The 25,569-nt window shown below is 43.9% G+C and overlaps 1 protein-coding gene across 1 annotated transcript in view; it reads right to left on the reverse strand.

The window, feature by feature from the left end:
* The window catches only part of ncam1a (neural cell adhesion molecule 1a), a gene marked incomplete at both ends in the record, with an annotated part of 230,163 nt that overhangs the window by 168,639 nt on the left and 35,955 nt on the right, over nt 1-25,569 (reverse strand). The window contains one exon of the mRNA XM_084320612.1: nt 6,883-7,000. Within this exon, the coding sequence (XP_084176738.1) occupies nt 6,883-7,000 (118 nt within the window). The remainder of the gene's footprint in view (nt 1-6,882; nt 7,001-25,569) is intronic.

Consider the following 25,569-nt stretch of genomic DNA (forward strand, 5'->3'; position numbering starts at 1 on the left):
GAGAGGGAGAGAGAGATAGAGAGAGAGAGAGAGAGGGAGAGAGAGAGGGAGAGAGAGAGAAATATAGAGTGAGAGAGAGAGAGAGAGAGAGGGAGAGAGAGAGAAGGAGGGAGAGAGAGAGAGAGATAGAGAGAGAGGGAGAGGGAGAGAGACATATAGAGTGAGAGAGAGAGAGAAGAATGGAGAGGTTAACATCACTGACATTTTGCGAACATAACTCAAGGAGGGCAAACACGAGGGTTCTTAACTCCCCGACAGTGATGTATCTAACGCGTCGTGTGTATGAAGATAGCCATGCTCCGCTGGAACACACGTTATTTAAACATGTCGGAGGGTTAAGCATCCGTCTTGTCGTTGTTGTGAGGACTTCTATAGGCGCTTTAAGTCCATAACGACATAGCTGTTGAAGGGTTAATAACATCAGCGGACTGATGCATCCGTCTATATATAGTCCTAACGTCAGCCCAGGAAACACATGACAAACAGAGCTTCTCCAGTCCCCTCCCTCGACCGCCTGTCCCCGACGAGACCCCAATCCGTCTCGGCTACCCTTCAGCGCGTTATGATCGAACGCCGTCCCCTCACCCCCGCCGTCACCCCGCCCCCGCTCTGCCCCTGTTGGTTTGTACTCGGGAGACGAGGGGAGCCAACAGTAGCAGTCTTGTTGACGTTAAGTGGTTGACGTGCTGTCAGTGGTGTTTTTTTTTAAGATAAAAAGTGTTAAATAGCTCTACATTCTGACAGCCATCACTGATATAGAGTGTTTGGTCAGTAACATGGGTCTCCCAGTCCCTCTGCTCTGCAGTAAACAGTCATCACTGATATAGAGTGTCTGGTCAGTAACATGGGTCTCCCAGTCCCTCCACTCTGCAGTAAACAGCCATCACTGATATATAGTGTCTGGTCAGTAACATGGGTCTCCCAGTCCCTCCACTCTGCAGTAAACAGCCATCACTGATATAGAGTGTCTGGTCAGTAACATGAGTCTCCCAGTCCCTCCACTCTGCAGTAAACAGCCATCACTGATACAGAGTGTCTGGTCAGTAACATGGGTCTCCCAGTCCCTCCTGCTCTACAGTAAACAGCCATCACTGATATAGAGTGTCTGGTCAGTAACATGGGTCTCCCAGTCCCTCCACTCTGCAGTAAACAGCCATCACTGATATAGAGTGTCTGGTCAGTAACATGGGTCTCGACCGCCCGCCTGTCCCCGACGAGACCCCAATCCGTCTTGGCTTCCCTTCAGCGCATTATGATCGAACGCCGTCCCCTCACCCCCGCCGTCACCCCGCCCCCGCTCTGCCCCCGCTCTGCCCCTGTTGGTTTGTACTCGGGAGACGAGGGGAGCCAACAGTAGCAGTCTTGTTGTTGACGTTAAGTGGTTGACGTGCTGTCAGTGGTGTTTTTTTTTTAGATAAAAAGTTTTAAATAGCTCTACATTCTGACAGCCATCACTGATATGGAGTGTCTGGTCAGTAACATGGGTCTCCCAGTCCCTCCGCTCTGCAGTAAACAGACATCACTGATATAGAGTGTCTGGTCAGTAACATGGGTCTCTCAGTCCCTCCACTCTGCAGTAAACAGCCATCACTGATACAGAGTGTCTGGTCAGTAGCATGGGTCTCCCAGTCCCTCCACTCTGCAGTAAACAGACATCACTGATACAGAGTGTCTGGTCAGTAACATGGGTCTCTCAGTCCCTCCACTCTGCAGTAAACAGACATCACTGATATAGAGTGTCTGGTCAGTAACATGGGTCTCCCAGTCCCTCCACTCTGCAGTAAACAGACATCACTGATACAGAGTGTTTGGTCAGTAACATGGGTCTCTCAGTCCCTCCACTCTGCAGTAAACAGACATCACTGATATAGAGTGTCTGGTCAGTAACATGGGTCTCCCAGTCCCTCCACTCTGCAGTAAACAGTCATCACTGATATATAGTGTCTGGTCAGTAACATGGGTCTCCCAGTCCCTCCGCTCTGCAGTAAACAGTCATCACTGATATATAGTGTCTGGTCAGTAACATGGGTCTCCCAGTCCCTCCACTCTGCAGTAAACAGCCATCACTGATATAGAGTGTCTGGTCAGTAACATGAGTCTCCCAGTCCCTCCACTCTGCAGTAAACAGCCATCACTGATATAGTGTCTGGTCAGTAACATGGGTCTCCCAGTCCCTCCTGCTCTACAGTAAACAGCCATCACTGATATAGAGTGTCTGGTCAGTAACATGGGTCTCCCAGTTCCTCCACTCTGCAGTAAACAGTCATCACTGATATAGAGTGTCTGGTCAGTAACATGGGTCTCCCAGTCCCTCCGCTCTGCAGTAAACAGACATCACTGATACAGAGTGTTTGGTCAGTAACATGGGTCTCCCGGTCCCTCCACTCTGCAGTAAACACAAAATACATTGTCTGGTATCCCGTTTCCACTTTATCCAATCAGGAGAGAGAATCCTAGATGTTTGTACTTATTTCAAGATGTCTTGCTGCCAAGTCAGATCTGCTTACTGCACTGGCAGATTATTTTACTTATTTCAAGCACACATTGGCTCAAATCTGTCTATCTATCTATCTATCTATCTATCTATCTATCTATCTATCTATCTATCTATCTATCTATCTATCTATCTATCTATCTATCTATCTATCTATCTATCTATCTATCTATCTATCTATCTATCTATCTATCTATCTATCTATCTATCTATCTATCTATCTATCTATCTATCTATCTATCTATCTATCTATCTATCTATCTATCTATCTATCTATCTATCTATCTATCTATCTATCTATCTATCTATCTATCTATCTATCTATCTATCTATCTATCTATCTATCTCTATCTATCTATCTATCTATCTATCTATCTATCTATCTATCTATCTATCTATCTATCTATCTATCTATCTATCTATCTATCTATCTATCTATCTATCTATCTATCTATCTATCTATCTATCTATCTATCTATCTATCTATCTATCTATCTATCTATCTATCTATCTATCTATCTATTTATTCGCACGGGTTGGAAAGCGAGCAACACTCCAGTGATGATGAAAACACAAGGTACACGTGTACAGAACATTCTGCCGCTGGATGAGCGGAGAGGACGGAGAGGACGGGGAGGACAGATGAGAGAGGACAGAGAGGACAGAGGGGACAGACCGACACGGTAGATACTGTTCTAGCAACGCTGACTGTAGCTAGACTCAGGGTAGAGAAATACGGACAACAACGTCAATATCAACGTCAGTATCAATATCAATATTATATAATATATTATACAGTATGTCGGACTCTTAACAACCAAAACCTGCACAGACTATGACCTCTATATCCCAGTTAGGGTACAGACCCTCACTTGCACCTTGTGTTTACCGTTTATCTTTCTCATGTATTTATATTCAGAGTTAATTATATTGTTTACACTGTTTATTTTTCTCCTATATTTATATTCAGAGTTAATTATAAATAGTTTGCACTGTTTATTTTTCTCCTATATTCAGATTCAGAGTTAATTATATTGTTTGCACTGTTTATTTTCCCCATATATTTACATTAAGAGTTGATTATATCGTTCACACCGAATTAAAACAAATATCCACAAAACAACGTCACAGTTAGATGACGTTAGATATATAGCGATCTTTTGCCCAGCCATAAATGAGAGCAACAGCTCCTCTCCTCTCCGTGTTCATATGCAGGTGTAGAAGAAGGTATATAGATTATATTAGTATTATATAGATAGTAGATTAGTATATAGATAGATAGTGATTAGCATCGCATGCTTCCATGTTGGAAGCAGTGTTGCGTGCTGGACTGATTTCTCGACTGACTCGAGTTGGACTTGAGCACTGATGACTCAGACTTGGACTTGGACTCGAGCATCGACTGCATTCAGACTCGGAAGGTGCAGATGAGGACTCGGACTTGTTAATTGATGAATACAGTTTTTTTTTTGTAATAGGCCCTAATCATTTTGGCATAAGATATTGATGGCTAGTGCATTTGTTTGGCTATTGTGTGACAAAGTAAATAAACTCCCTTTGAAATGGTGACCGATGTGTCATTTATGTTTAATGTAGACAATTTTTTTTATTTGTACGTCAGCTCTTTGACTGCCAGAGTGGAGTGGACTACTCGACCTTGATGACTTGGACTCGGACTCGGGTAATGGGAACTCGAGACTCGACTCAGACTTGAGATTTAGTGACTCGACTACAACACTGGTTGGAAGAAACAACAGTCCCTGCAGTCTATTTTTGAACAGGCTACTCTAAGGCAAGCCAATAGAATAGTCTCGGACCCCTCCTCCCACGTCTTACATGTCGAGTATGAGCTGCTGCCCTCTGGGAGGAGGTTTAGAGTTCCACGCTCTAGACTAAATAGGTTTAAAAACTCCTTTATTCAGATCTCAGTTAAACTTTTAAATAGTGCCAGATAAAGGGCAACTATCGAATAACTGATATTTGGTTGTTATATTATCGATATTCGATAACCGATATTTGGGTTTTTTGGGTATACTATTATGTTATAGTATACTAGTATATTTGGGTATACTATTCTATATATATGTGGTGTTGCCAGACATCCTGCTGTGCAGGTACTTTACTGTATCTTTTACATTGTGTATCTCCTCTGTTTGGAGTCAGTTGCGTCATGTCTGTATGTATGTGTCTGTGGCTGCAGTGTGGGTGTAAGCCCAAGACAAATTTCCCAGCTGATGGGACAATAAAGTGACTCTTGACTCTTGACTTGAGTTGCTATGTGTATGTGTTACAAATTGTTTCATTACTGGATCTAGTAAACAAGTCACAGTGGAACAGCAATACCCACGTGATGGTGATGGCAGCCGACTAGTACGCACGCTGGAGGGGGGGAGCCTAAGACTGTCTCATCACCAAAGCCCGATCCCCCCCCCGTCCTTGCCCCCTCCCGCTGGACAATCTTTCCACCCTCCCTCCCGCCACCTGGCGCAACGACACCCCGGTGTTGTCGCAGCCGACTATCGCATATGGTGTCTCAGGCATTCTGTAGTCGACATGTGTCAACAAATGTACATGTCTGTTTGAATTTATGTTGAGCCGTTGTTACTGTAAACATTTTATGATTGTGATATGTTGTTGTTAATGAGACGATGAGCTGTATGTGTGTGTCACTGGAATTTCCCCAAGGGGATCAATAAAGGAATATCTTATCTTATCTTAATATTGTGTGTCTCCACGATGTTTCACCTACTCTCTACACACACCACACGTACTGAAAGTGGTCACCAATGGTTACAGGAGGCCATGTTATTAGAAGACATAGAACTACTGTACACCAGACACCCTGTTACGAGGCCTCTATTAGGAAATAGGATTCACCTCTGACGTTCACATTTTAACTGCAACTTGGCTCCATATACGACGTCTGGTTTCCTGCCAGAATGACTTGTAGAGTAAATCAACACGCCGGCCGCAGTGCGTCGTACTGATGTGTTCTGTATCTCTGTATCTCGGCTGATGCGAGTGCTTCTCGGGGGGGGGAACTGGAGAGACTCTCCAGGTGTGTGACTAATTAGACCCAATTAGACTAATCAGAATCTCCCAATACGTCGTGGACTATACCTTTAATTGCCCACCCTGATCACGGGTCAGGGCCCCCGTTATTCACAAAGCCGATTGGGCTGATTGGGCTGATTGGGCTGATTGGGCTGATTGGGCTGTGTTCGACGGGAACAGGCCAGAGCACAGACATGACTGAGAAGGTCCAGTGATCTAATATATAATTATTTTTTTTCTTTCTTTTTTAACAGGTCGATTGTTAATTTCAATATAGAATATTCGTTGACAGCCCTATACAAGTACAATTAGTTACTGCACACTACATCACCCCTGAGTGGAACATGGAAAGGACAAACTTTCCCCCCACTGTACCGAAAACCCGTACCAAACCTTGACGAGGTACGTACCGAACCGTGGTTTTTGTGTACCGTTACACCCCTAACTGGTACCATACGGTAGGCCTGTGTCAGCAGTATACTACATACATGTACCATACAGGTGACAGTGGCGTACTACATACATGTACCATACAGGTGACAGTGGCGTACTACATACTGGTACCATACAGGTGACAGTGGCGTACTACATACATGTACCATACAGGTGACAGTCGAATGCAAAAGAAAAGAAACAGATTTGTCATCATTCCATTTGGGATGTGGGGGTGCTTAATGTCTGAAGGAGTCGACTGAAGGCTTCTTGTCCTCCTCTGTGAAAGCATGCAATTGGTCCACTGATGGATACATCTTGATATTTGTCTAGTCTAGTGTGTTCATTAGACGGGTGAAACCCTCTTTCAGTGCCTCTGTGCCCGTTTTCTTAGGCAGTTAGCCTCGCTGGTATGTCCGCCATTAGTGTTAGCCACGCTTCTAGGCCTCTTTTCTTTTGGAAAGAATGATAAAAAGGAAATGATAAATGTTTTTTCTTATTTTTTCTTTTTCTTCATTCGACTAAGAGGTTGGCAGTCGACTACGGCTCCTTTCGATCGATTAGTAGACTATTCGACTAATCGGGGTCAGCCCTATACAGGTGATGGTGGAGTACTACATACAGGTACCATACAGGTGACGGTGGAATACTACATACAGGTACCATACAGGTGACGGTGGAATACTACATACAGGTACCATACAGGTGACGGTGGCGTACTACATACAGGTACCATACAGGTGACAGTGGAATACTACATACAGGTACCATACAGGTGACGGTGGCGTACTACATACAGGTACCATACAGGTGACGGTGGAATACTACATACTGGTACCATACAGGTGACAGTGGAATACTACATACATGTACCATACAGGTGACAGTGGAATACTACATACCGAGCCCAGGTGACGGTGGGTTCAGGGAAGCCGTCGGCGTCACAGGCCAGCATGGCGGAGCTGCCGAGGTCAGCTGTGGCGTTGACCTCTGACTGCCTGGTGCGGATGGTGGGTAGCACTGGAACACACAAACAACACACAAACACACACACACACACACATTTAAAAACAACATCACACTCTGTTACCTTCATGAGCCCCGCCCACATCTGCCATGAAATCTGCCATGGAATCCGCCATGGGCATTAGATAAGATACGATACGATAAGATCCGTTAAAACCACAGACACTTTACATACACATACACATTTGTTGAAAAAAACATCACACAATATTCCCCTTATGTGCCCCACCCACATCTGCCAATGAATTAGATAAGATAAAGGCGGCCGGGTAGCGCAGCGGACTAAGCGCGTCTGTCTACCACCACAGAGCCAGTGGGATCGAATCCAGCTGTGGTGCCTCCGGCTTGGCCGAGCGTCCATACTGACACAATTGGCAGTGTCAGCAGGTGGGAAGCCCGGCGAGGGTGGGTCCTGGTCGTTGTAAACAGCGACTCCTACAGGTCAGTCGGGGCGCCTGCACAGCAAGGGAAGGATCTGGAGGGAGGTAGTGTGACCTGCCACACGTTACACTCCCCCAGTGAGAGTCCGCGCTGCCGGGTGAAAAGAAGCGGTGGGCTGGGTACACATGTGTCGGAGGAAGCATGTGATAGTCTCCGCCCTCCCAGACCGACGGTAGGGGGTAGAGTGCGCAACGACCAGGAAGGGGATTGGGAATTGGCATAATGACTAACATTGGGAGGGGATAACAACTGAGGAAAAAGGAGGGGGGGAAAGATCATTTAAAAAATATATAAAAAACTGGATAAGATAAGATGACACAAGATAAGATAAGATGACACAAGATAAGATAACACAAGATAAGATAAGATAACACAAGATAAGATGAGATAAGCTATTCCTTTATCGATCCCCATGGGGGAAATTGGGGAATGAAATGACGGAAACGGTTCTACGACCTCAGACACGCTACAGAGAGCAACAGACGTCAGCTCGTTTGGTTTGATTGATCGTGGAGATGATCATCTTATCCGATTCCTCGACCACCAAACTGCTGAACCCTAGGTTTTAGAAGTAAAGTAATATATCGAGGGTTACATTTCACACGGGGGGCGACGCCTCTTCTAATGGCTCTGCGTCTTGGTTTCCCCTCGCCGCACGCCCAGCAGCGCCGCCGCCACGCTCATCAGATTCCATACGTGTCTTCAGACAATTAGGTGAGAGAGAGAGAGAGAGAGAGAGAGAGAGAGAGAGAGAGACCAAACCCCAAGACTGAACTCAACGCCCATCCCACTCTGACCACCTCCTCTGTGTGTGTGTGTGTGTGTGCGCGTGTGTGTGCGTGTGTGTGTGTGTGTGTGTGTGCGTGTGTGTGTGTGTGTGTGTGTGTGTGTGTGTGTGTGTGTGTGTGCGTGTGTGTGCGTGCGTGTGTGTGTGTGTGTGTCTGTGCATGCCTGACATACTGCCCTACCTCAGCACGCTGTGTTTGCACACCCTGTGTGAAAGAAAAGTACAAACCAAGTTTCAAGTTTCTTTATTAGTTGTCATACAGAAATACAGGATACTTTTGTATGAAATGCTTCTTTCTGTTTTGCTCCTGAGAGTGGGCTAGGTAAAAATAGATCATTATAAAAAGTAGATTATTATAAAAAGTATAAAAAGTATAAAAAGCATAATTATAAAAAGTATAAAAAGTATAAAAAGTATAATTATAAAAAGTATAAAAAGTATAATAAGTATATATAAGTATAATTATAAAAAGTATAAAAAGTATAAAAAGTATAATTATAAAAAGTATAAAAAGTATAATAAGTAAAAAAAGTATAATTATAAAAAGTATAAAAAGTATAAAAAGCATAATTATAAAAAGTATAAAAAGTATAATTATAAAAAGTATAAAAAGTATAATAAGTATATATAAGTATAATTATAAAAAGTATAAAAAGTATAAAAAGTATAATTATAAAAAGTATAAAAAGTATAAAAAGTATAATTATAAAAAGTATAAAAAGTATAATAAGTATAAAAAGTATAATTATAAAAAGTATAAAAAGTATAATAAGTATATATAAGTATAATTATAAAAAGTATAAAAAGTATAAAAAGTATAATAAGTATAAAAAGTATAATTATAAAAAGTATAAAAAGTATAATAAGTATAAAAAGTATAATTATAAAAAGTATAAAAAGTATAATAAGTATAAAAAGTATAATTATAAAAAGTATAAAAAGTATAATAAGTATAAAAAGTATAATTATAAAAAGTATAAAAAGTATAATAAGTATAAAAAGTATAATTATAAAAAGTATAAAAAGTATAATAAGTATAAAAAGTATAATTATAAAAAGTATAAAAAGTATAATTATAAAAAGTATAAAAAGTATAATAAGTATAAAAAGTATAATTATAAAAAGTATAATAAGTATAATAAGTATATATAAGTATAATTATAAAAAGTATAAAAAGTATAAAAAGTATAAAAAGTATAATTATAAAAAGTATAAAAAGTATAATAAGTATAAAAAGTATAATTATAAAAAGTATAAAAAGTATAAAAAGTATAATTATAAAAATTATAAAAAGTATAAAAAGTATAATAAGTATAAAAAGTATAATTATAAAAAGTATAAAAAGTATAATAAGTATATATATAAGTATAATTATAAAAAGTATAAAAAGTATAAAAAGTATAAAAAGTATAATTATAAAAAGTATAAAAAGTATAATAAGTATAAAAAGTATAATTATAAAAAGTATAAAAAGTATAATAAGTATAAAAAGTATAATTATAAAAAGTATAAAAAAGTATAATAAGTATAAAAAGTATAATTATAAAAAGTATAATTATAAAAAGTATAAAAAGTTTAATAAGTATAAAAAGTATAATTATAAAAAGTATAAAAAGTATAATTATAAAAAGTATAAAAAGTATAATAAGTATAAAAAGTATAATTATAAAAAGTATAAAAAGTATAATAAGTATATATAAGTATAATTATAAAAAGTATAAAAAGTATAAAAAGTATAAAAAGTATAAAAAGTATAAAAAGTATAATTATAAAAAGTATAAAAAGTATAATAAGTATAAAAAGTATAATTATAAAAAGTATAATAAGTATAATAAGTATATATAAGTATGCCTCCCTCCTCCTCCCTCCTCTCTGGCTCTACCATCTAACACCAACACCACCACCAGACACCCTCCCTCCCTCCCTCCTCTCTGGCTCCACCATCTAACACCAACACCACCACCAGACACCCTGCCTCCCTCCTCTCTGGCTCCACCATCTAACACCAACACCACCACCAGACACCCTGCCTCCCTCCTCTCTGGCTCCACCATCTAACACCAACACCACCACCAGACACCCTGCCTCCCTCCCTCCTCTCTGGCTCCACCATCTAACACCAACACCACCACCAGACACCCTCCCTCCCTCCCTCCTCTCTGGCTCCACCATCTAACACCAACACCACCACCAGACACCCTGCCTCCCTCCTCTCTGGCTCCACCATCTAACACCAACACCACCACCAGACACCCTCCTCCTCCCTCCTCTCTGGCTCCACCATCTAACACCAACACCACCACCAGACACCCTGCCTCCCTCCTCTCTGGCTCCACCATCTAACACCAACACCACCACCAGACACCCTCCTCCTCCCTCCTCTCTGGCTCCACCATCTAACACCAACACCACCACCAGACACCCTCCTCCTCCCTCCTCTCTGGCTCCACCATCTAACACCAACACCACCACCAGACACCCTCCTCCTCCCTCCTCTCTGGCTCCACCATCTAACACCAACACCACCACCAGACACCCTCCTCCTCCCTCCTCTCTGGCCCCACCATCTAACACCAACACCACCACCAGACACCCTGCCTCCCTCCTCTCTGGCTCCACCATCTAACACCAACACCACCACCAGACACCCTGCCTCCCTCCCTCCTCTCTGGCCCCACCATCTAACACCAACACCACCACCAGACACCCTCCCTCCCTCCTCTCTGGCTCCACCATCTAACACCAACACCACCACCAGACACCCTGCCTCCCTCCTCTCTGGCTCCACCATCTAACACCAACACCACCACCAGACACCCTGCCTCCCTCCTCTAACACCAACACCAGCCACTCTGGCTCCACCGTCTAACACCAACACCAGACACAATCATTACAATACAATTTACATTTAGTCATTTAGCTGACTCTTTTATCCAAAGCGACTTACAAGTCCTGTACGACTGGTCATCAGGAAGGGCACAACTCTATCAGCTGAGTAACAATGTTCATCAAAGTGTTGAGTGCTACAGTGTAGGTTAGTATAATATTAGGACAGTATGACAGTGCATGACAGTAAGGTTAGTTAGGGTTAGACAAAAAAAAAATTTAGATAATGGTTGAAGAAGTGCGTCTTTAGTCGACGGTGAAAGATTGGACGTGTTTCGGCTGTCCTAACTGGGGTGGGTAGTTCATTCCACCATTGTGGGGCAAGGACCTGAGAAAAGGCAGGTGTTCTCCTTGATGACCCTCCCGGAGCTCGGATAGGAGTGGGTCTGAGATGGCCTCAGTGGGGTCTTGAGGGTATGTAGTTAGAGTCAGAGTGGGAACCAGTGGCCACCCTGCCTGGTTTTCGAGGCATTCGTCCCACTCTGTCGACCCACAAACACCACGGGCCGATGACCTACAGGTGCAATTAGTGCTGTGTGGCGCAGGAGAGACACAGACGGAAACACCCGGGGGAAGGAGAGTCATGTCCCGTTATGTTTCCATCGACCTTTATGACATTCGCAAAACAAAATTTGTCACTCGGCGAGGCGGGCGGGCTATATAGCGGTATCCCGCCGGGGAGCTCATTACTGCCGTTGACACGGCGATCGCCTTACAAGATAAGCGGCGGAGGCATCGTGGAGTTGTCGCTCGTGCAACGGATGGAATGTTATTAACAGATAGGGGTTCGAGCAGCACTGCAGCAGCGGCACGATGTCATGTACTGGGCCAAGGAATCTATGAGAGAAGGACGGGTCATCCCGTCAGAATACCAGTGTCCTATTGTCATGCACTTGTCCTAATATACTAACCTACACTGTAGCACTCAACACTTTGATGAACATTGTTACTCAGCTGATAGAGTTGTGCTCTTCCTGATGACTTGTCGTACAGAACCTGTACGTCGCTTTGGATAAAAGCGTCAGCTAAATGACTCAAATGTAAATGTGAAATGTAAACGCTTGGTTGGCCCAGACTTCGGTGTCATTCTATTGACGCCTATGGGAGAGGCATGGATAAGCAAAAATTATACAAGCTATCTGGGGAGATATATCAAAATATACAGTATCAATATATCAAACGTTTAACCGCTTTAAATGACGGGTCGTAAACCAGGAGACGGCTGATCCCATTCAACTCAAGCTCGGCGCCGAACTGAACGTGTGCACACAATGTGCGTTCACGCTCTACACACAGTGACATGTTCACCCTTTCTTCTTTTACAGTTTCCTTGCACTGGGCTCAGCCGCCTCCTCGTTTACGACCCGTCATTTAAACCGGTTAAACGTTTGATATATTGCTACTGTATATTTTGATATATCTCCCCAGATAGCTTGTATAATTTTTGCTTATCCATGCCTCTCCCATAGGCGTCAATAGAATGACACCAAAGTCTGGGCCAACCCAAGCGTTTACATTTTACATTTACATTTAGTCATTTAGCGGACGCTTTTATCCGGTTTAAATGACGGGTCGTAAACGAGGAGACGGCTGATCCCATAGACCACCGCAACACTTCCGGGATTCTGAAATCGGGGAGGAGATAGCGGCGGGGGGAGCATATGAATGAATGTGGATGAGAGCCGTGATGTAAGTGGTTGCAGATACGGCTGTGGGGGGCGCTAGAGACATGATCGAATAGACTTGTATGCGCCTGAATCTCCTGAACACGGCACGACCCATTCCTAATCGATCAGAACTAAATCGGTAGAGAAAAAGCCCATTTTTAAGCACCTATTCCCCATGCACATGCGCAGATTGCCCACGGATTGTGACGCCACGCACACCCGCCCTGGACTGTTCCATCAGAGGGGGGAGCTTCGGTGGCCAGTGTCCTTTCAGCCGAACAGGATAATGAAACAATGATCCCACTAAATGGCCAGACGCGTCTTATGGCGACATCTACAATTACCTCATTGAGTCTCCAGGTAGACTAATGTTTATATTTAAGTGGAGTGGTCTGTAGCCACTCACACTACCACCGAAGCTCCCCCCGCTGATGGAACAGTCCAGGGCGGGTGTGCGTGGCGTCACAATCCGTGGGCAATCTGTGCATGTGCATGGGGAATAGGTGCTTAAAAATGGGCTTTTTCTCGACCGATTTAGTTCTCTATCTAGGTCGTCCTCGGACGGGCCCTCCATCGGTGCTTCCAGTCATCCCGATCCTCCATGCATCTGGCTAGCTCGCCGGTGCTTTCTGTTCCCACATCTCTCCTGAGTACGTCCACGTAGGTTAACGCGGGACGTCCTCGTGATCGATGCCCGTGTGTTGGTTCCCACAGCACAAGTTTGCTGGTTGGCATCTCATGGTGTCTCTGGCAGTGACCTGCCAGCCTCATTCTCCTGACTGCCACTTTCTCGCTCACCCTTAGCACCCCCCATACAAGTTTGCATTAGTGACATGCTCATCCCTGTTGATGTTGAGCACCACACGCATCATTCTGGTGTAGCACCCATCCAAGGACTTCTGCAGGGTGGGCTTCAAGGTCCAGCATTCACTGCCATACAAAAGGACAGACTCAACTGTTGCATGAAAGAAGTTGAGCTTGATTTGACGGGGGAGGTTGGATTTCCACACACTCAGGTCATGCCGTTCAGAGCCCTCCACGCAAGTGCCTTCCTCACTTTAAGGTCTTGCTCGGACGAGTTGACCCACGAGCCCAGGTACTTGAAATCACTGACTTCCTTTAGAGCAGAGCCTCCTGTTGTCCTTAGAGGTGGATGATCGATTAGGAATGGGTCGCGCCGTGTTCAGGAGATTCAGGCGCATACAAGTCTATTGGATCATGTCTCCAGCGCCCCCACAGCCGTAGCTGCAACCACTTACATCACGGCTCTCATCCACATTCATTCATTTGCTCCCCCCCCCGCTATCTCCTCCCCGATTCGGAAGTGCAGTGGTCTATTCAATGTGCGTTCACGCTCTCTACACAGTGACATGATGACCCTTCCTTCTTTTACAGTTTCCTTGTACCGGGCTCAAGGCTGACTGTTGGATTCTTTGGCTCTTGACATCATTGTACATCTGGAGCATGTTTCTATTAGTATCCCTGCGGAATGACATGGAGCATAGAGAGACACGAAGAGAGAGAGAGAGAGAGAGAGAGAGAGAGAGAGAGAGAGAGAGAGAGAGAGAGAGAGAGAGAGAGAGAGAGAGACATGACATGAAGGAAGAGAGAGAGACTCCAGAGCTGCTCACCATATATCGCTAGATGTTCCCCGTGTTAACACTTCCTTTAGTCACTCCTCGTCAATCCAATGCAAGATACTTTGAAAATGGACAAATTGATCCCCCTCACACACCTGCAACTGAAATTAAATTTCTTTTCTTTTTACATTTCTATAACCTTTATTTACCCAGGCAAGCAAGTAATAACTAATTCTGATTTTATTTATTGTCAAAAGTATGCGTTGTGTTAATTCCACAACAAGAGATATGTAATGTTAATTACCTGAAATTATTCCAGTTTTTTGGGGGGGGGGGAAACCCTGCATATATCGGTATTGGTTGATATCGGTTGATATCGGTATCGGAAATTAAGAGTTGGACAATATCGGTATATCGGTATCGGTAAAAAAGCCAATATTGAGCATCCCTAATTCTGTCCCTTACATCTGTGATGCATGTATCTTATGTCTTTTTTCTATTTTATTAAAAATGAATAGAGGTATATTGTGTGTTTATAACAAGCCACAGGTTAATTCAGGATTGTGATATTTAGTGACACATGAACAATGTCTGAGCGTTTTTATTCTGATAGGACCGTTGTGAAGTCTCACACTTCCCTTTCTGTACATAGACGAATTAGCTCAGACGATGCAGGTGTTTCTGTGCACAACCGTGCAGATTGTCTTATTAAAGGGGAACTATTTTACTATTTCTTTCACTATTTGGGCACTTTTACACAATTCCTGTGAGTTTATGGAACACCTCTGTAATTATAATTTTTTTGTATTCATTGTTTTGTATTTCTAATCAAGTCCTCAAAAACAGCATTTTTCTACCTCAAGATCTTTTGAGGCTGGGCTCCTAAACCACTGTGTGGCCTGGTGGCATCTGCCACATTATCATGCAGCTGAGTCTCTCTGACATCACAGATCATCACATTTTCAGATGACTCAGTTCAGTGAGGGTGAATATTGTGAGAGGAGAATTGGAAGAATGCGCCAATATGAGAATTAGAGACATAGATCATATTAATATAAGTCCACATAGCTAGGAAACAATGCTAAACACTGAAAAAGGCCATAGTTCCTCTTTAATAATTACTTCTCAGCAATGATCAGCGATTACCAGGCCTCTCCTTTGTTCTAAAATATCTGTGCGGTTCAGTTCACTGCACTGTAAATCTTTCCACTGTTGTGATTTAGCAGAGAACCCTGTCTACAATTATCAGAGTTGCACAAGGAGCAACAGTTTTGAAACACGTCAACCAACACTGCAGTTTTTCTCAAAACTTTTCTTCCATGTCAAAGATCCCAAAATCCACCAACACACCAGGCTGAGGATTTTCCATATCAAGATCTCACCTCAGGGACTTCCATCTAAAAAAATAAATGAATGTGTTGTTCGTTTTAATGAACTGTTTGACCATTGCGTTTGACCAAAGGATTTTATGTTTTGTTAACGTTCCAATTTATCTAAAAGCCAAATTGCTAACCCTGAATGACCGGACTTGGCAGAGAATTCACTGACGCTGGAGACCTGATCTGCAACGCTAAGCTAGTCTGAGTTTCTTTACTGTAGGTCACTGCAATTTTGGAAAACTTATCTGGTAACTTATGTGGTATCTGTCCACATGAATATACAGTAGATATATTTTAGAAGATGATATAAGATAGGATAAGATAAGATACATTTTTTTGTTGATAAAATGCTGTATTTTCTCTACAATCAGGACCATGGAGAGCTCTATGCAGCCTGCCCCCAGGTCAGTTCATGTGATTTTCTAAGACACGGTATCACTGGGACAATACTGCTGTTACCTTCAGGGCTTGACTCAACACCCACCAAATACTGCCGTTACCTTCAGGGCTTGACATGAACACCCACCAAATACTGCCGTTACCTTCAGGGCTTGACATAACACCCACCAAATACTGCCGTTACCTTCAGGGCTTGACATAACACCCACCAAATACTGCCGTTACCTTCAGGGCTTGACATAACACCCACCAAATACTGCCGTTACCTTCAGGACTTGACTCAACACCCACCAAATACTGCTGTTACCTTCAGGGCTTGACATAAACACCCACCAAATACTGCCGTTACCTTCAGGACTTGACATAAACACCCACCAAATACTGCCGTTACCTTCAGGACTTGACATAAACACCCACCAAATACTGCCGTTACCTTCAGGACTTGACATAAACACCCACCAAATACTGCCGTTACCTTCAGGACTTGACATAAACACCCACCAAATACTGCCGTTACCTTCAGGGCTTGACATAAACACCCACCACCCGCCAATCGCTGCCGTTACGTTGCATCTGAAAATGCCGTTAAAACCGCCTATAGAGCTCAGCTGTGTTCTCTTGAGCCTGGGGGCCAACATTTAAATTGCCTACAATAATTTCATTATTGTAACACACAGAGACCCACAGGACATCACAAAGCAGTGGTATAAATATTTCATTTAAAATTAATAGAGTTTCAACCTCATCTAGCGGTGCTGTTTTTTTTTTGCCGTCATTTCCTGGTTTCCGACAGGCCTGACTCTCTCACACTCTCAGATACCCGCGTCGCACGGTACAATTACTGTAGCCAATCTTTACCAGAGGCTGTGGCCATATGGAGACGGGTCTAGCAGAACCAGAGAGGAGGCTGTGTCCATGTGGAGACGGGTCTAGCAGAACCAGAGAGGAGGCTGTGACCATGTGGAGACGGGTCTAGCAGAACCAGAGAGGAGGCTGTGGCCATATGGAGACGGGTCTAGCACAGTGGTTCCCAAAGTCGGGGTCGCGACCCAAAGGTGGGCCGCGAGCAGCCACGGGAGGGCCGCGAGATGATTTTTTTTTTCTTTTTTTTTTTGTCAGGCCACTGAACTTAGAAGCAGGCCAGGACAGTGTTTCTAGTTGTATTCTAAAATTCTATTCTATTGTATTCTAAAATGTGACTATATGGTTTTATATTAACTTAATAAATAAACAAAAACGAAAAATCTACTTATTTCAACAAACATTTCAAACTAAATAACAGATTATGAACATAAAACACTGAAAACAACCGAAGCAACAATAGTATTTTAATGAGGCTATTATTATTATCATTATTATTTTGCAACAAGTTAGCCATCTCATAAATAGCACATATAAATGAATAACTAACTTGAACTAACTTAATAGGATTGAAGTGATATTTGGCTTAAAAAATCGGTCGCCTGGCAAAAAAAAAAAAAAACCCTGGTCTAGCAGAACCAGAGCGGAGGCTGTGGTCACATGGAGACGGGTCTAGCAGAACCAGAGAGGAGGCTGTGACCAGGGAGACGGGTCTAGCAGAACCAGAGAGGAGGCTGTGACCAGGGAGACGGGTCTAGCAGAACCAGAGAGGAGGCTGTGACCAGGGAGACGGGTCTAGCAGAACCAGAGAGGAGGCTGTGACCAGGGAGACGGGTCTAGCAGAACCAGAGAGGAGGCTGTGACCAGGGAGACGGGTCTAGCAGAACCAGAGAGGAGGCTGTGACCAGGGAGACGGGTCTAGCAGAACCAGAGAGGAGGCTGTGACCAGGGAGACGGGTCTAGCAGAACCAGAGAGGAGGCTGTGACCAGGGAGACGGGTCTAGCAGAACCAGAGAGGAGGCTGTGTCCATGTGGAGACGGGTCTAGCAGAACCAGAGAGGAGGCTGGCTGAGCTGCTCGGTCTGAAGGCTCGGTCCGACCCGCCTCCAGCCAAGTCTATAGCAGCTGCAGGCTGCATTCAGTTCACTTCCAATGTAGAGGGGCGGTTCCAACCCCCGTGCCGACCTGCTCATCATCACCAGGAGCAGTTAGGAGGGGGTTAAGTGTCTTGCTCGAGGCCACTTTGACACGTCGCCTGGCAGGGAGGAGCGGGAATCGAACCCGGAACCTCCGGATTACCAGACGCCCGGCGATTACCTACCTCCTAAGCCACTGTCGGCCCGTACGCCTGAATGCCGTCTACAACAGAACTGCGTCTCTCTGATTGGCCAGGTCATTTCTGGTCATGTGACATAGACGCCCAATCGTGGGACCGCAAGTTTCTACCCTGGTTAAGCTTAGGTGCTCGTTCGAAGTTGGTTAAGGTTAGAGTTTGTCTTAGAGCAGGGCGATAGAACGGCAGGTAGTTTGCAGGCTGTTAGACCCGGAAATAGGCGCAAAACTTGCTGTCCCACGATTGGCGCACATGTCACATGACCTGGCCAATCAGAGCGCAAAACTCGAACGAGGAAACGCAGTTCCGTCGTCGAAGGCATACACGCGGCCCGTACATGTAGCTACATGCTACCATACAGAGCATGGTACATGGGTACTAGACTATAGTATGACTATAGTATGAGGTAGGTAGTTGTGATCATTATGATCTGATTATATAAAAGATAAAAGTGTGTATTAAATATTCTCTTTCAAACCCTGATTTTGGTGACATACAGCTGATATACAGCAACAGCCCCGCTGTATATGAACAGGTCTCTATGTTGTTGCTATGGAGACCCAGTGAGGACGGACGGTCAGAAGGACACCGGCGTTGGCGTGAAGCACGTTCAGAGCTCGCCGAGGGTCTCCTGGCGACCGCGGTATGAAACAAAGGCTTTAGCCCGTCGACAACTCTCCTCCCGAGGGCTGGCCGCCCTCCCGAGTCACCTCCCGAGGGCTGGACGCTCTCCCTGCTCACCTCCTGGCCTCCAGAGCTGCTCGATTCTCTCCCTAAATCTCTCCATTACTGTGTGTTTTTTTTCCTTTTTCTACAGCGGGCCATCTGCGGTTCGCTCTCTCTGTCCAAAGAGAGTGCCTCTCTCCACTTGGTATTCACAGGACACGGCGTCTCCCAGGCTCGCTGCTGGCTCGCCACGCTCCTCTCTCTCTCTCCCCCGCGGCCGGGAGCGGTGGTAGAGTTTCAGCAGCAGCAGCAGCCGTGGGGCCGTACGCCTCCGCGGATCTGATGCGAGGGTCTGAGGAGAGCGGTTCTACGTTTCCCTTTCGAAAATGTTACATATTTGTAAATTTACTAAGAAAGGGATTAAAAGGAGGTGTATTTCTATTATTGGGGTTAACTTGTGGAAAAATTGTGATATAAAGTTAAGAATGAGTCATTCGCTTTTGGTTTTTAAGAAAATGGTTTGTAAAGCTATTTTTGAAAACTACAAAGGTGAATCATACTTTTTTTTTTTGTTAATTTCTTTTAGAATACTGTTTTGGGGTCTTAATTTTGTTAAGTATATAGGACAGGCATATATAAGCATTATGCTTCAGTCTGTACCTTTTCAGTCACGGTCAAATCAAATATTGTAAAATTATTGTGCATATTGTATTGTGTGAGATGATGACTGAATACAACAACTACTTTACAAATTTAAATGTATTTTGAGTGTAGAGTTGATCAAAAGTACACTTCCTCCCTCTCCTTGCTACACTGTGCAGCCTCTCTCTCTCTCTCCTAAGTGGGGCAGAATGTGGGTAAAGCTGCCGTTTTACCTAATGTGCCGTTTATTCTGCCTGGTTTTCAGGGGCTAATGTGATTGGCTCCTTCTCATGGCGCGTTGTCCAATGAGGATTGTGCAGAGGGGCTGCCAGCCAGAGGGGCTTCAAACTGGGCTGCATGAGCTGATAGCAGGCCTGTTGTTGTTGTTGTTGTTGTTGTTGTTGTTGTTGTTGTTGTTGTTGTTGTTGTTGTTGTTGTTGTTGGTGTTGGTGTTGTGTTTTAGAGAAGAAGCAAACACCTCCAGCAGGTGTGAGACAGACAGACAAACAGACACAGATGTTAATAATTAATAGAGCTCTCGTTTTCTGGCTTCTGTCAAGTCTCCGGTCTTTGCTGCAGCCGTAGGGAAATTAACGGATCGCTCCTGAATGGTAAATGGACTGCATTTATATATGGTTTTTATCCAAAGGTCTTTACAACTTATGACTCACATTCATTCACACATCCACACACCGACGGCGGAGGCGACCGTGCGAGGTGCCGACCTGCTCATCGGGAGCAGTTAGGGGGTTAAGGGTCTTGCTCATGGACACTTCGACACGCTGCCCGGGGAGGGGCCGGAATCGAACCGGGAGCCTTACGCTCGTCGTCTGGTAATCCGAAGGTTCCCGGTTCGATTCCCGCTCCTCCCAGCCAGGCAGCATGTTGGAGTGTCCTTGAGCAAGACATTTAACCCCTAATTGCTCCCCCCGATGAGCCGGTCGGCACCTTGCATGGTCGCCTCCGCCGTCGGTGTGTGAATGTGTGAGTGAACCGGTAAAATGTGAGGAACAAAATTGTAAAGTGCTTTGGATAAACGCTGCTATACTGTATAAATGCACCATTTACCTCTTACCAGACGACTGCTGTCGCCCCTAGATGCCTAGATGTCTATGCAGTTTGGTACAATGATGGAGCGTGTTAGTTGACAGAAACAACTACATTTGAAAAGCCAGCCATTTTTCAAATAAAGTAATCTGGTCGACCAAATGTTGTTTAAAGATGTGGTGTTTATGCTCTAGGGCCAACATCTTTGATTGTAATTGGTGCATGTCGGCATGGCCAATCACAGAATGGCGTATAACTCAAGGTGGGTTCGCACAATCTTTCTGAAACGTACATACAGGTCATCTATTTACAATATCTACACCAGGTTCTGCGCAAAATACATCGAAGGGGAGGCCGATGACTGCACACTGAGTGTCCTTGAAATTCTTATCTTTGAACACTTCAGTCTTCACAAATAACGCTATTCATCTTTAACACAGATGCCCAGCATGGCTGCTTGTGGCTGTAATCTTTACTACATTTCTAAAACATGATTCATTCCCCACTTGAGGCCAAACAGTTGTTATGTTCTTATGTTGCAGTAGAGCCTGGCTCTTTTGAGGGCTCCAGCAGCACCAAGGAGCACATACAACAGATCGATGGTGTTCTGGCAGCGATAGTGTTCTGAATCCATGCACAGAAGTGCCTTAGTTAGAGCCCTGCTGAGAATGTAGCTGAAACCCTCACAGCGTGTGTTAGCCAATGCGCCAATCTAAATGCTAAATGGACTGAATTTATATAACAGCTTTTATCCAAATCACTTTACAATTTATGCCCCACGTTCAGCCATTCACTCACACGTTCACTCACCGACGGCGGAGATAATCATGCAAGGTGCCGACCTGCTCATCTGGAGCAATTAGGGGTTAAGTGTCTTGCCCACGCTGCCCGGGAGGAACCAGAATCGAACCGGGAACCTTCTGATTATTACCAGACGACCACTCTACCAGTGCCTGAGCCACTGTCGCCCCTAGATGCCCCTAGACATCACACTCACCAATCTAGACATCACATTCACCAATCTGGACATCACATTCACCTATACAGATGTCACATTCACCAATCTCTAACGTTCTGGGTTCTTGGCTTAGGAACCCAGCTGTCATTCTGGAGTTATGTCACCTGGTGGTTGGTATTTGCATTTTGGTTGTCACGCCCCATTCCTGATGTGTCACTGATTGGAACTTCACCACTGGTTGCTGTCATTGAGCTGTCAATTAGCTGTCACTGTTAATTGATTGGAATGTTGGTATTTGTGACTATTTATTCACTTCTGTTCCCTTGTCTTGTTGTCGAGGCTTCAGATATCCGTACGTGTGGGAAGGAGCTGGTCAGAGGTTGCTGAGCCACTCGCTGTGCACTTATCTTTACTATTGCTCTTTCTCTCTGTTGACACCCGGCGTCTTTCCTGACTATACGCTGCTCTGTGTGTTTTAATAAAGACACCTCCAACGAAAGAGCTTACCTATCTCCGTCTCTCCTTGTCTCTTCCACCATTGGACTCACAACTACTCACCTACATACGTAACACCAATCTAGACATCACATTCACTAATCTAGACATATGTTCACCAATCTGGACATCACATTCACTAATCTAGACATATATTCACCAATCTAGACATCACATTCACTAATCTAGACATATATTCACCAATCTGGACATCACATTCACTAATCTAGACATATATTCACCAATCTGGACATCACATTCACCAATCTGGACATATATTCACCAATCTGGACATCACATTCATCACATTCACCAATATAGACATATATTCACCAATCTAGACATCACATTCATCACATTCACCAATCTAGACATCACATTCATCACATTCACCAATCTAGACATCTATTCACCAATCTGGACATCAAATTTACCAATCTGGATGCGACATTCATCACATTCACCAATCTAGACATCACATTCACCAATCTAGACATCACATTCACCAATCTAGACATCACATTCACCAATCTAGACATCACATTCACCAATCTAGACATCACATTCACCAATCTAGACATCACATTCACCAATCTAGACATCACATTCATCACATTCACCAATCTAGACATCTATTCACCAATCTGGACATCAAATTTACCAATCTGGATGCGACATTCATCACATTCACCAATCTAGACATCACATTCACCAATCTAGACATCACACTCACCAATATAGACATCTATTCACTAATCTGGACATCACACTCACCAATATAGACATCTATTCACCAATCTGGACATTAAATTCACCAATCTAGACATCACATTTGCCAATCTGGACCCGAGCTGGGAGCTGGATCACTGTGACCATCACATCACATGGGACCATGGATCCACATCCCGTCCATAAAAGTTGCAACACAACAGCAGCTCCGATGAAGACGTCCCCCATAGAGCCGGGTCAGAGCCGGCAACAACACCGCCATTGTTACGTTACAGACCACCGCATCAGCTGGATGCAATTAGGGTCACTGTATGAATAACTACTATGACTGCTATGATAACTGTTGTGGTTTGCAGGAATGTTAAGCTGCCTAGTGTAAAGGAACACTCCACCAAAATATGTCGCTGATTTATTACGCTCGTAAACTCACACATGACGGAAAACTAACCCGCGGACTATAAACGGTCTTGTACGAATGGATTTTGGTTTATGAGTTATGGAGTTAAAAGAGTTGTGTGATGTCATTCTTATTTTTTTCCCTTTTATTTATTTAATCGCAAATGCAAGTAAACACATTTTTGAGGAACTTTTAAACTCAGCTCAGAGAAATTATTATAAATATGATAAATTATCATAATAGCCTTTTTGGTTTCTGCCACAAGCTCCTTAGTTACCATGGCAACCACTCACTGCAGAGATCTTAATTATTTCTTTAACGCGCCCATTTCACCTCAAAATTCATTCAATCTTTATTTATACTCGATAATACACTGAGTAATTAAACTCATTTACAGTGCCGTCGAGTGTGTTCATAAATATAAAGACATCAGACAATCAGAAAAATGCAGCAGATCAAAAGTCTGCTCAACATGAAACGACATCACATTTAACTACTTTCTCTCTGAATACGTTTGTTTCGTAGCGATTCGTTTTGCCGCCGTCGCCGCCGTCTCCAGCGTTGCACGTTTCTCCGTTCAAAACTCCCTGGAGTGCTCCGACTGCTCGCTATATAAGATAAGATGATCCTTTATTATTCCCCTTGGGGAAATTCAGGTGTGAGAGCAGCATGGGGGCGGGCTGGGGGGGGGGGGGGGGGGATACAGGGGGGGGGGGGGGGTAATACAGAGCTTCACAGTCACATAAAGGGGATGATAATATACTATAAGATACAATATAAAAAGTACAAAATACAAGATAGTACAAGGTAAGTACAGTAGGTAGCAACAACAGTAGCAGCGGTGGCGGCACCACAAGTGGCAACAGCAGTAAAGTGAGTGGTGCAGTATGTACAGTATGTACATTGTACAGTATGAAGACTATGAGCTGTGTGTGGACATATTAACAGTGTAGTATTATAGCAGGACAGAGACTGACTGTATATAGATATATACGGCCACGCTCGTCTCTCGTCTCTCGTGTCTCGTGTCTCGCTGCCTGCCGGGCTGAGGTACTGTAGTGACTTTGTGCCGTTCGTGAAAACAACAATCCGCTCCTTCTCGAGGGCTCTTTGGTGGCAACGACCGGAGCGGCGACGAGTCTCTTCTGTGATGATGAGAACCATTCGTCGTCTGGGCGGCGATTCAGGAGCGGCTCAGATTGCAGTGGAAACAGAACCTTCAGAACCCGTGCCTTGGTTATAAGCTCACTCTCTTAAAAATAGATTGTCTTTTAATATACTTGTGCTGTTCAAGTTGGTCATGAGCAGTAAAACTCCTGTTTTTATACATAATCAGATTGTTTTTAGTAATACTGTACACAAGCATTACACTAGAGGTTCCAGTAGTGGGCAGCTTGAATTGCCAGGTCCTAGAACCAGCGCTTTGGGGAGATCTTTTATTTTTAGAGCATTAATTCTTTGGAATGGCCTGCCTCGGAACCTCTGCTGCATTTACAGTAGATTCACTTTGAAAAAGAATCTTAAATTGTTTTTAAATTGTTTTTAACACCGTAAAGTATTTTTTGTTTGTTTTACACTAATGTAATTTTAGCTATCTTAATTGTTACAGTAGTTTCATTATGCATTGTGTGTACTGACTTTTAATCATTTTGTTTTTGCAATAGTGATTGTTTTTGTATGTTTTTTTGTGTGTGGACCCCAGGAAGATTAGCTGGTTGCTATCACACCAGCTAATGGGGATCCCTAATAAAATAAAATAAAATCTCTTGACACCGCTGTCTCTCCAGACCGGCCTGTGTCTCTGTAGGCAACAAGCCAGACACGCTACTGACGGAAGAGCAAGTGTCATAGGAATATGATCATGTCATTATAGATCTGTGTTGAGATATCATTGTACAGCTTGACTGGTTTAATACGCTCAGACAACTAGGCTACAGTGTGTGTGTCTCTCTTTTTTTTTATCTACTTTTTCTCCCATTTTCTATTTTTCTCCCATCCCAATTTCGTATCGTCCAATTCTACCCTCCCCTGTCTCGAACGTTGTTAGGCCATGCCTCCCACAAGCCGGCTGCAATGTGGACTAAGTCATACATAGCACGAGTCCCCTCCGGTACTCAAGGTAGCAGCCGTCACATATTTTCACCTGCACAGTGCGATCTCTCAGCGTCGGGGGTCTGCGCTTTGGAGGGACGCCGCCCCCGTCGCTTCCTGATTCTACTGCGCAGGCGCACCAACCGACCTGTAGGAGTCGCTGTCCACAACGTCCGATCCCCACCCACCAGCTTCACAACCCCTA

Source organism: Notolepis coatsorum (assembly GCF_963971535.1).
Source record: "Notolepis coatsorum genome assembly, chromosome: 8".
In the NCBI taxonomy this organism is placed as follows: Eukaryota; Metazoa; Chordata; class Actinopteri; order Aulopiformes; family Paralepididae; genus Notolepis; species Notolepis coatsorum.